Source organism: Arachis ipaensis, chromosome B07 (genome assembly GCF_000816755.2).
Source record: "Arachis ipaensis cultivar K30076 chromosome B07, Araip1.1, whole genome shotgun sequence".
Classification (NCBI taxonomy): Eukaryota; Viridiplantae; Streptophyta; class Magnoliopsida; order Fabales; family Fabaceae; genus Arachis; species Arachis ipaensis.
This window is the reverse complement of record NC_029791.2, coordinates 34827772-34841013: the sequence shown is the minus strand read 5'-3', so window position 1 is coordinate 34841013 and position 13242 is coordinate 34827772. Positions and strand designations below refer to the sequence as shown.

Genomic DNA, 13242 nt, shown 5'->3' with positions numbered 1-13242 from the left:
TTTTTTAAATGGAGATCTTAATGAAGAAATTTATATGGAGCAACCGGAAGGCTATGTGCTACCCGGAAATGAAAAGAAAGTTTGTAAATTAATTAAGTCTTTGTATGGGCTAAAACAAGCGCCTAAACAATGGCATGAGAAGTTTGATTCAGTGGTGTTATCAAATGGTTTCTCACATAATAGTGCGGATAAATGTATTTACTCAAAATTTACTAAAGATTATGGAGTAATTATTTGTTTATATGTTGATGATATGTTAATCATCGGAACAAATTTAGAAGGAATTCGTATAACGAAAGAGTATTTAACTTCTAAATTCAAGATGAATGATTTGAATGAAGTTGATACAATATTAGGCATAAAGGTACATAAGAATGAAGTTGGCTTTACTTTAAGTCAATCTCATTGTATTAAAAAGGTATTGGAAAAGTTTGATCATCTCACAATTAAAGAATCCAATACGCCGTATGATCCTAATCTTAAATTAGAAGGAAACATGGGAAGACCTATAGCACAATTAGAATATGCTAGTGCTATAGGAAGTTTAATGTATGTGTATGCAATGCATTATACTAGACCTGATATAGCATTTGCTGTGTGCAAATTATCAAGGTTTACAGGAAAGCCTAGCAATCAACATTGGAAAGCTATAACAAGAGTTCTTGGTTATCTCAAGAAAACCATAAACTTGGGATTACATTATAGTGATTATCCCGCAGTTTTAGAAGGTTATTCCGACGCAAGTTGGATTACAAATCTTAGTGATAACAAATCCACTTCAGGATGGATTTTCACCATAGGTGGTGGAGCAATAAGTTGGGCCTCAAAGAAACAAACATGTATTACACATTCTACTATGGAGGCTGAGTTTGTAGCTTTATCAGCCGCAAGTAAAGAAGCGGAATGGTTAAGAAATTTGTTATATGATATAAAGCTGTGGTCACAGCAAACGACAGCCATTTCAATCTTCTGTGATAGTGAATCAACCATGTCTCGAGCATATAACAAGGTTTATAATGGAAAGTCTAGACATATAAGTTTGAGACATGAGTTTGTGAGGCAACTAATAGATGATGGTGTAATTACCATTACTTATATAAGATCTCAAGGAAATTTAGCAGACCCTTTGACTAAAGGTTTGTCAAGGGATAAAATCAAAGAAACTACTGCTAAAATGGGATTAAAACCTATTATTGCTAAATGATGGGAACCCAACCTTATTCTAGTAGACCACTAGTTTCAAGGTTTAATGGGTAATAACAAGTTATTTAGCAATTGGAGCACTAAGATATAGAATTTAGTGCTATTTATAATAAATTAGGAGGGTGAGTTTAAACTCTTAATGGAATGATAATATTATCTATCAAAAGATTCCACCTATATGAATATAAGAGTGGTGCCGCTCTAATCGAGAATTTTAGAGGTTTTATTCTCGTAAATATTCATGAAACCAGGATGAGCACAAGGCCATATAAGTGCTTAAAATTGTAAACTCTTGAACTTGGAGGGTATAAGTAATGTGTGTGATTTTTGGTACTAGCATATGGAGTATAGGTTTAATCGATTAGACACCTATTACTTCGTTAGAACTTTAAAATTTACACTAAAAGAATGTTTAATCTTAGTGACACATTCTTTATGCATATACTTGTATGATATTTAAATTTTGTAAATAGTAGGGGATTGAAGGGTATTTACAAATTTGATTAATTAATATTATTAATATTATTGATATTAATATTAATATTATTAATAAACGGTTACTAACCGTTTAGTACCATTTGGTTGAAGGGACACAACCTTTTAAGGATTGTGTATGTTCAAAACATTGTGTCTATTGGCTAAAGAGACACAACTCTTTAAGAGTTGTGTATATTCAAAACATTGTATCTATTGGCAATAGAAAAGACACAACCATTTGTATACGTAACCAATCATAATTGCTATGTGCAATATGTATAAATAAGTCCTTGTTCACTATTTCAGATATGACGTACTAAGTGTACAAATTACTCAACCATTAAGAGATTTTCCTTGTTCAAGAGAGTTGAGAATTTCTTACTATTGCTAATTAAGAAATTCTTAGGTTTCATTGTATACTGGGAGAGTATTATCATTAACCCTATAGCAACTAAGTGTGGGGACAAATATCTCTTTAAAAAAAGCGATCTAATTGTGTCTTGAAACCACTACATAAATATAAGATTTTGTCATCTTACGATCTTCATATACCCAACAATTATTTCATAAATAAATTTGTCAGCAAGTAGAAATAGTAGTTTAGTGGAAAAAAAAATAAAAATACTAGTTTTATCTAATTTTATAAGCACATGAGTAAATGCCTATTTTCGAGTTAAAAACATTCGCGTTAAGACAGGGATCTCGGTCTCGGTCACAATCATCGATTCAATGTTAGCAACGCGCCTTCGCTAATTTGAACCCACCTAGTCACCTACTCTCCAAAAACTGCTACGTGTCGCGATATATGAGCGCGTCCCACCGTAGCAATGATCCGCGCGTAGGAAAAAGATACCCCAAGCGTGTGCCTGAAATATGAATTCCATTCCTTCCCTCTCCCTCCTTCCTCATCATACTTCACTGTTAGTTCAAATTTCAAAATCCACTCCTCACTCTTCCCTTCTCTCTCTCTCACACTCTCTTGCTTCCTTCCTTATCAATTTACACTCTATTTTTTTTAAAAGAAATAATTAGAGAAAAATAGAGAAAAGGAACGTTATAATTACTGGTTCTTCTGCATGATATGCGCTGGTTAGGTCTGATTCTGAGGTTCGTGTTCCGATCCTTCTACCGCGCCACCATGGGTAGCTTCTTTTCTTGCTTTAGAGGCCGTGACAATCGTCACCTTCCCACTACTGCCACCGCCGCCACCACCGCAGCGCTTTCTCGTCAGTCCAAAACCAACGTAACCAGTCCTAACTTTTTTTTTTTTTTATTAAAAAACACTTATTTTTGTCTTCTATATTGTTAATTGTTACGAATGTATTGGAATTTTTTGGAAATATCTTATTGTTGTTGGAGGATTTGCAAATGGTTGAAAATTGTTGACATACATAAGCTGAATTTTGAATGATTAATTTGTCAGAGTTTCTGGTAAAGCTGTTTGATTTTCAATGAATTTTAATGCTGGGTTAATACTTTAGCTTGGTCTCTAGGTTTATGCACGAGTCCCCCTTTTAGTCCATGTAGCAGGTTAAATGAGTCAAAAAGATCAAGGGATCAAGTTGACTAATGTTTTTTATTCATAGGAACTATTTGGACTCATTAACACCAGACCAAAGTAAGCATTAACTCTTTTAATTTTGCTTTTGATCAAGGTTCTAATTTTGTTGTGTGTAAACCAGGATGCTGTGGTCTCTCGAAATCGGCTGTCTACTTTGTTTCTCTCTGAAGGTAATTAATTCTTTTGTTTCTGTTTTTTAATGATACTTTTATGGCTTTTATTTTTTCTATTTTGTTGAATTGATGTTTACCATTATGAGCATATGGCCTCTTATTTCAATGTGTACTCTGCTCTTAATTTTTTGAAAAGTAAGAGAAGAATCTGCTTGCAATGAGGGGAAGAGTTTTGGCACAGGAGCTCAGATTCATGACAAGGGACATAAGGATGAGGTGTGCATTATGACAGTTCTTACATGTTTAGCAGTATGGATTATGGAATAAGGAATATATATTGGCATGTAGTTTATTTTTCATACTATAGGAAATGCTTCAAGATAAGTCGCTGAAGCTGTTAGCTGGTGTATGCTTTTTCTTTCTACTAAGCTTGCAATTAGAGTTAGTTCTAGTTTCTGGACAATGGAGAGCATGTTTCATAGATGAAATGATTAGTGAAAAACTAAATGTGGGAAACAACTAGTAGCAGTTAGTCTCATATTTGAAAACAATCGACAATAGCCACAATTAGGACTTCAAGCTTGCTGCTTCTTCTTTTTATTTTTAATAAAAAAGAATAAATTTAAAAACAAAAATTGATTGTGTCTCTGTTTATAGGGAGGAACTTAGATCCCAGAACTCTTGGAATACTCTCATTTTATGTTCAACTGTACCCTATTTTCCTGTTGTTTCATATTTTATATTCTAAGAGGATTTTATATTGGATTGTGTATTTTGAAATGTCACAACCTCGGAATCTACAGTTGTTGACTTGTAGTTTAGCAGGGTAACCTGTATAGTTTGAGATCACCAAAAATGGTGGTATCATAACTGATTAGGCCTCGCTCACTCCAAAAGCTAGCTCAAGAAGTGAGGGATGTTCCTCATTTATAAACATTCTAGAGAAGTATCCTTGATAGATGTAGGACTTGCAATAGTGGCATATATGAAAATGGTCTTTCAAGATAACGACCTCTATCACATTTGAGCCTTTTGTCATTTCTAATTCTAGCAACTGCAATTTCTATGAAGTGTTTAGTATTTTCAAGATATAATGGATGGAAAGAACTGCAATATTGTTAGAAATCCAACCCCAAACCTTTCTCAATTGTAGATATTCTTCTGTTAATGTTTTTCTACTTTTTTTAGAGGATAAATTTCTCTACAATAGCGCGTAAGCCTTGTTCTACTAGATAACAAATTTGTAGATAGCATGTAAGCTGGTTCATTGGATACTTATCACATTTGTAGATAGTCAAGTGTATGCAGTCTTGGGCATAGAAACCTTGGTAGTATAATGATTGAAGTTTATGTTCTCATTACTATTTGTAGAAATTTTGAAAAACACTTAGAACACTATTTAATTTTTGGCTCTCTCTCTTAAGATTGGTGCTTGTAGATAAAATTTTTTTCGTATAATTACATGAACCCTTTTTCGACAGGCCATGTTTCTCAAAGCATCTGAGAAGCTGAAAGTATCACCTTCCTGTGGCAAAGATTCTGAGCCTTCAAGGTTTCATTCTTGGCGTCCCAACACGTCAGCCGATAAAGTTCGGCTAGATAATCAACCATTCAACCCCCCAACTCCCAAGAAATGTTCTGAAGATTGGGGGAAAAGAACAGATTCTTTAGAGCAAACACCAAGCAGGTTGTTCATCTATTTATATTTTGAATTTTTTTATGCTCACGTCTTATAGTGAATGTGGAATAACCACATTTTTGTCTATTTCATAGGAGATCGATATTCCGTTTTTTAATCTTGAGAACAGCAGGAGCTTACTTTACATTTACTATGTAGTAAAGGATTTTCTCTGAATGTCAAAATTATACATTTGATTTCCAAAATTAAGAGTGTATTCGGATAAAGAATTTAAAAAGAGAGAATGCATTTTTTAAGAGTATTTTAAATCCTTTAATTAGAAATTATTTGTTCTGATATTAATAAAATCAATTTTACAAATCAGAAGCACTTTTATGGGGTATTTTGTTTAGTTCACAACAAAGAATTTAGAATACCCCCATAAGATAGGGAATTTCTCCCATTTCCTTCCTTGTTTTCTTCTTTTAAAACTTGATGGATAGTAAAAAGGAAATAATTTGCCATCAAATTTGGAAATATATATATATAGGATTTCATCTTTTCTTGTTGTGCATATAAACAAGATATTTTAAAATGGTGAATCTTATGGCTGGCTATGACAACACTTAAAAAGTATAGTTTAAATTAAGGTCATACTTTTATATTATCTGGTAGCATTTTTAATTTAATCACACTTTTTTTTTTTAATTTAAAAGGTTGAAGGTCTTCAACAGAGGTGTTGCCAAAATTACATGTAATTGAATTATGGCAATTTAGTTACATATCACTTTAAATTCTTCAAAATTTTAGAATGCTCTATTGAAAAAACACACCAAGATTTTTCTCGAAAGTTAATTTCCTTTCTTTTGCAGCTGTATCTCCAATACACAAAATACTAGACGTGACTCTCTTGATTCTAGTGAAGGAAGCAAGACAGGGAACCTTCATGCTTCAGGTATGACTAAGAAAACAACTTCTTGAATGTGAAACAAGTGTGTACATTTTGAATGTGAAATTGAATCATCAACCTATGATACATTTGATTGTGGTGTATGGCATATGATGAAAACAGAACCCCCAAATAAGGAGGGTGAATATAAATTATCACCTTATCCCATCCCTTTGAAGCTACCTGATGAAATGCAAACACCAGGAACTGTCTTTGAGACAGCTCAGTCGCAATTTCGGTATCCCAAGCAGGCAGAGAATGAAAAATCAAAGAAAGTCTTGAATGAAAATGAATCAAAGGTGGAAGAAAGCTTGTCTTCATGGCTGAAGCCGGCGTCCGTAATTCTAGAGGAGAGAAACAAGAGAATGGAAATGGCGAATAGTCATATTCGCAAAGCTCCATCTGATAGGCCTATCATTGGAATGGTTGCTGCGCATTGGACCGAAGACGAGGAATCTCATTTCCCTCCTCCTAAGTGGTGGGATGGTAATGGGATACCAAACTCAACCAATAAGTACAAGGAAGTATGACTTATATTATCAACATTTTTTTCTTTTCCTATTTGAGTTTTAAAGCTTGATATTGCTCCTGATTTTGCTGATTTTTCACTTTTCAGGATCAGAAAGTGAACTGGCATGCAACGCCATTTGAAGAAAGGTTGGAGAAAGCGTTGTCCGAGGAGAGTTCCATATCTCAAAGGTATGCTTATTGGTGAAAACTCAAGTGCTGTCAACTTCACGTGAAGTTAATAGCTGTGAGCCGTTAAATAATTTGAATGATTTGACTAAATTTTTATCTAACGGCTCTCAGTTGTCAACTTCACGTCAAGTTGGTTGCACCTGAGTTTCTACCCTGCTTATTCAGTTATGCTAACATCGAAGTTATTATGACAAAAATTAATTTATACCTTGCTTAAATCATTGACAAAAATTCTTATGTAGTTGAAAATAGTTGATTATAATGTTATTTGGAATTGCAGGAAGGATTTTTGTGTAAAACCAATTGCTTTTAATGAGAATGAAGAAAATGACACAGCAGTGTCTCAGTTTCAGTCATCACCGCATCCTCAATCCGTTGTGTCATTCTAATCATTTAGAGTTGTCAATCAAATAGTGTTCTATTCTTGTGTTTGGCATTTGAGGAATGGAAACTGAATATACCTGGTTCAACATGTTGATTGGTTGGAACAAGCAATTGGTTATACAAATTTTTATAGTAACATGAAATTGTCAAGCGCCTCCTCTGCTTGCATTGTACATAAGTCATGAGAATTATTGCGTTATATAATGGATATTTGAAATTTGCTAATGGTGGCATAGAAATCAAATTTATCAAAATACTAACAAATGTTTAATCAACACAAAGAAATTTAAGAAATCTAAAATTAATAAAATAACTTAACTTTGTAAAAATAGAATACAAAAATATTAGAAAATAAATTTATAATTGACCACAAACAAATAACAAAAATAAAATTTTAAAATTATTTTGGATTAATCAATACTCTTGAATTTGAAAATGGATTTTTTCAATTTTTTTTCAATTATTTGTTTAAGTGTGATTTTTTATTTTACACTCTTTAAGTGAGATTAAGAAAAAGCATGTGAGAAAAGATATTAAATAGTGAGAGATTATATTTTATCAAATAATTGAAAAAAAAAAAGTGAGGGGATCCACTCTCTTTGAATATTTGTGATAATCCTTAAGTCAAACTTTAATTAGCTTAACAATATGTATACATTTTATAGGATTATTTCACTTGATTTTTGTTAATTTCGACAGAGTGTCAAAATCAAACTGTATTAAAATACTTGTGACAAATTTTAGCAAATAAAACCATAATCGTAATAAATAACGTACAAGAAAATAAAGTTTAAAATGGAAAGGAGGTAAAACTTGGAAATAAAATACTTAGAAGAAAAAGGAATTAAAAATAAAATAACGTAATGATACGAAAGTAAAACAAATGGGAAGTTGAAAAACAAACCAGAACTTTAAATAACAAAAGCAAATAAAATTGAAGTTTAAAAGAAATTAAAATACTTGAAAAGAAAGGAAAAGCAATAAAATAAATTAAAACTAAAAGAAAAATAAAAGAAATAAATGAAAAGTTTACTCCAAATACTCCTATAGCGTTAATGTGACTTGAATTATATCATCAATCATATAATGTCAAATTACTACCTTTACAATTTATTTTTATATTTATATTTTATAAAAATCCCATTGCTCAGTTAGCACAATAATTAATTAATCAATCATGCATTTTTAATTTATGTGGCAATTTTAAAATATCAAAATTCACTATGTTTAACTAAGAAAAAACAAATTAATATAACTTGGTTGTTTATAAAAAAAATTAAGATGATACAAATTAGCCTCAAACATTATAAATATCATTTTGTTATTTTTTTTCTTTTTACTTACATCACAGGATACATTTATTAAATCTTTAACATTATATACTTATCTTAAGTTAATATACAGTAGACAAAAATATATTCGATGTTTGTAAAGAAACATATAAATATTAGTTGCACCATGAAAATTGAATTCAATGATTTAACTAAAAAATTAGTTAAATAGTATTGATGATGCATATTATTTGTCTAAAAAATATTGAGTGCTTTTTTAAAATTATATAACTGAAAAAATTTAAATGTTAATAAATCGTACAAATTTTATTTATTTTTCCTCAAGATCTAAATAAATAGACCATTCTCATGCTTTGTTCCAATGCTCGATGTTAATGCTTTGTTCCAATGTTAATAACCCCTGACCTATAGATGAGAGAAGAAGAGACCTTTTTCAATTGGTGGCAACGAGTCTTATCCTGGACAGCGGCTCAATTCGACGGTAGACAAAAGACCCTCCTCATAGCGGCGCTGTGTTATAGCACATGGAAAGCGAGGAATTGGTGTATTTTTGAGAACGTAATAAGCCTGTCACTAGAGATAATGAAAGAAGCAAGCAATTTAGTGCGTGAACTCGTGAGCCATACCTGATAAATGCTGCTAATTTTCTTTACTCTTACTTTACTCTTTTCTAAACTCAGTCACAGTTGGTGATATATGGGAATACCCAATCCTTTTGTATTTCCTTATGGAAACACTTTTATTTTATATTAATAAAATAACATTTATTTTAAAAAAAAAATAAATAGACCATTGAAAATAAATTATTAAAGAGAGAGCAAAAATTAAATTATGCTATGATATTAATCACTTTTAAGCCTAAAAGAGATCACATTGGCTTTTTCGAAAATTATAGTGTTTGTTAAAGTTTATTAGCCTTAGTTCAAACTTGATGTATAGTATATATGGGATCCTTTCTAAGATTGTTTAGTCACTTAAAAAAAATTAAATTATTGAATAGCTATGATTTTATGAGATTAAAATATTTATATAAAATAATTGAAAGGGATTAAAAAGAAAGTTTTTCACTTTTTTGGTATAATGCAACATCCATACATATGAGTTGGCATAAAATAGATCTTATTTGTTAATAAATAGTTATTGATATATACAAGATTTACCTCCGTAAAATTAATAAATTTAAAATTGATATATCTTTCCTAATTAATTAATGAAGCACAACAAAAAAGTAAAAAAAAAGTCTAAGAAAAAAATATAATAGAGTACAATTGAGTACTCATGATTTTAAACATGTCAAGTTGTTTTTAAAATTTTCATAGGTAAAAAATTATATACATTATAAGTTAACGAAAATTAAGTGATGGTGTCAACAACATCTAGATACATAGCAAAAAAAAAATTATAATTTAAAAACAAATTGAAAAACAACTCATTATTAATAACTGAGATACAAAAATAAGTTTTCTTGATTTTCTGTATTTTATTTGATGATAAATTAAATATAAAAAATAAATTATAAAAATTATATTTATTTTATTTTTCATATAAAAATAATTAATAATAAATAAAAAATAAATTATCTTTTAAAATATAAAAGATTATGTAAAAGAAATTTTAATCCACTGTATCATAAGTATATATGGAAACTACTGTAACAAAAGTAGCTGTAGATGTTGTCAAAAAAAAAGTAGTGGATCAACTCTATATTGTATATATAGTATATAGGGACACTAGTCCTACGGGGGATGGGAACTTACCAGCAGCATTCACCTATAAATTAATGAATTATAATTCAAATGACATAATCTTTCTACGTTCATTTAGAGATTGCGAGTTAAAGAATTTCTATCTTTAAAAAAAACACATTCATCTATAATTTTCTTGACTTCTTAGATGTTGTATCAGTATCACTCTGAAAAGAAAGTAGAAAAAATGGGGGTGGTACATAGAATGATTAAAAGCAATGAAGGCAACCAACAAAAAAAAATCTTAGTTTGATAAGTTGCATAACACATTAAGTCATTAACATGGCGGTGGTGCAGCATTCGAACTTCCTTGGCAGCTTGCTGGAGTCGCCTGTTGCAAGCCACTGTTCCTTATTTGGTCGTGCTGTCCATGCACAAATTCTCAAGACCCACCACACCCCTCTCCCTTCCTTCCTTTGCAACCATCTAGTCAACATGTACTCCAAACTCGACCATCTTACCTATGCCCAACACGTTCTCTCTCTCACCAACACTCGCACTGTCGTCACTTGGACTTCCCTCATTTCCGGCTGCGTTCGCAATGCCCATTTTGTCTCTGCCCTCCACCACTTCTCTAACATGCGCCGTGAGTGCATTCGCCCCAATGACTTCACTTTCCCGTGCGTCTTTAAAGCTTTGTCTTCTCTGCAGATGCCTATTACTGGGAAACAGGTTCACGCCCTTGCGTTAAAGGGTGGCATGATTTATGATGTCTTTGTTGGGTGCAGTGCCTTCGATATGTACAGTAAAACTGGTCTTCTAATTGATGCTCGCAAGATGTTTGATGAAATGCCTGACAGAAATTTGGCCACATGGAATGCTTATATTTCCAATGCAGTGCTTGATGGAAAGTCTTTGGATGCTATAGGTGCATTCAAGGAGTTACTTTGCCTGAATGGAGAGCCGAATTCGATCACATTCTGTGCATTTCTTAATGCGTGTTCTGACATGTCAAGTTTGGAGCTCGGGCGTCAGTTGCATGCTTTTGTAATTCGTGGTGGATACAGAGAGGATGTCTCTGTTTCGAATGGGCTTGTTGATTTCTATGGAAAGTGTGGGGATATCATATCTGCTGAAATAGTTTTTAGCAGAATTGGGTGGAAGAATGTTGTTTCTTGGTGTTCTATGCTTGCTGCTCTTGTGAAAAACCACGAGGAAGAGAGGGCTTGCATGGTCTTCATGCGAGCTAGGGAAGAAGGTGTTGAACCAACGGATTTCATGATATCAAGTGTGATTAGTGCTTGTGCTGAGCTTGGAGGGCTTGAATTGGGCAGGACAGTACATGCACTCTCTGTCAAAGCATGCGTCGAGGAGAATATATTTGTTGGGAGTACACTTGTTGACATGTATGGAAAATGTGGAAGCATCGAGAATGCAGAGCAAGTCTTTGGTGAAATGCCTACGAGGAACTTGGTAACTTGGAATGCACTGATTGGTGGATATGCGCACCAAGGTGATGTAGACATGGCTTTGCATCTATTTGAGGAGATGACATTGGGTAACTGTGGTATAACACCAAGTTATGTGACATTAGTTTCTATATTATCAGCTTGTAGTAGAGCTGGGGCAGTGGATAGAGGGATGCAGATATTTGAGTCTATGAGAGTGAACTATGGAATTGAACCGGGCTCTGAGCATTATGCGTGTGTTGTGGACCTTTTAGGAAGATCTGGTTTTGTTGAGCGCGCATATGAACTTATAAAAAGAATGCCAATTCATGCCACTATTTCAGTCTGGGGAGCTCTACTTGGGGCTTGTAGGATGCATGGGAAAACAAAGTTAGGAAAAATTGCAGCAGAGAAATTATTTGAGCTTGATCCTGATGATTCTGGCAACTATGTAATACTATCTAACATGCTTGCATTTGCTGGCAGGTAATTGTTTAAGACCATTTTGGCAAAGTCTTCCTTCCTTTAATCACTATATCGAAGAAGTTTTAGTGGAAAATTAATAATTTCACTTCCAATTAATTTAACATTACAATTGGTGCATAATGCAGATGGGAAGATGCTACTCTTATCAGGAAGGAAATGAAAGAGATAGGTATTGAAAAAAACGTTGGCTATAGTTGGATTGCTGTCAAGAACAGAGTTCATGTTTTCCAAGCAAAGGATAATTTTCATGAAAAGAACTCTGAGATTCATGCAATGCTAGATAAGCTAAAAGAGGAGATGAAAAAAGCTGGGTATGTTCCTGACACCAATTTATCGCTTTTTGACTTAGAAGAAGAAGAAAAGGCTTCAGAAGTTTGGTATCACAGTGAAAAGATTGCTCTTGCTTTTGGCCTCATAGCTTTGCCTCTTGGAGTTCCCATACGGATTACAAAAAATCTTAGGATTTGTGCAGATTGTCATAGTGCCATTAAGTTCGTCTCAAGAATTGTTGGTAGAGAAATTATTGTGCGAGATAATAATCGTTTTCATAGGTTTAAGGATGGTTGGTGCTCTTGTAAAAATTATTGGTGATAGTTTTCATACTATGTCGACATAATATACTAATTGAAAATATAAAAAACAAGGGAGAAAATGAAACATAAGCATAGAGGAGTGCTAATTATAAAAGTGAAAAAATATATTTGATGTTTAACTTTGCATAATATATAAGATTAAAATAAACAGTACAACTAGGTATTCTTTAATTATGTAACTTTTTTAATAACTCTTACTTCTAATTATCTATGTATAGTTATGTGATTATTAACCTTATTTTTATAGAAGTTCATCTCTTAATCAATCAAGACATTGATAGTTAGTTTATTAGTTGGTTTATTTTGTTAGACGGAGTATATTTTTGGAAAATCATTTTGTCATGGTAACCTTTTAAGATTTATTCTATTAAAAAATTATATTTTTTTAAAGCCAAATGGTAATTTATGGAAAAGTCTAGGGGTAAGCAACTTTGTTAAATTCTGGCCAGCATGTAACCAACAAAAAAAATGAGATATTGGATAAAATCTCACACTAATCTCACACCATTAAAACCATCATTGATGACTATTTGATGGCTACAAATCACAAAAATTACTGATCCCCTAGCATTCTTCGTAATTTATTATCTTGTATGGAGGATTTTTCACCTATATAAATTATTTAGAAAACAATTTTATTCAAAATTATTAAAGGATTAGAAATATAAAATTTTAGATAAAGTAAAAAAGATATGTACAATATACATATATATTAGAAATATCCATATGTATTC

General features: G+C 32.1%; 2 protein-coding genes across 2 annotated transcripts; both read left to right on the top strand.

Annotated features, from left to right (window-relative positions):
* On the top strand, positions 2522–7229 carry LOC107609830 (protein JASON). Its single transcript, XM_016311870.2, has 8 exons — positions 2522–2923; positions 3363–3411; positions 3551–3630; positions 4836–5041; positions 5845–5927; positions 6045–6445; positions 6538–6620; positions 6901–7229. The coding sequence occupies exons 1-8, from the start codon at positions 2762–2764 to the stop codon at positions 7007–7009; spliced, it is 1173 nt and encodes a 390-aa protein (XP_016167356.1). The 5' UTR covers positions 2522–2761; the 3' UTR covers positions 7010–7229.
* Positions 10220–12631, top strand: LOC107608199 (pentatricopeptide repeat-containing protein At4g14850-like). Its single transcript, XM_016310064.2, has 2 exons — positions 10220–11915; positions 12041–12631. The coding sequence occupies exons 1-2, from the start codon at positions 10324–10326 to the stop codon at positions 12504–12506; spliced, it is 2058 nt and encodes a 685-aa protein (XP_016165550.1). The 5' UTR covers positions 10220–10323; the 3' UTR covers positions 12507–12631.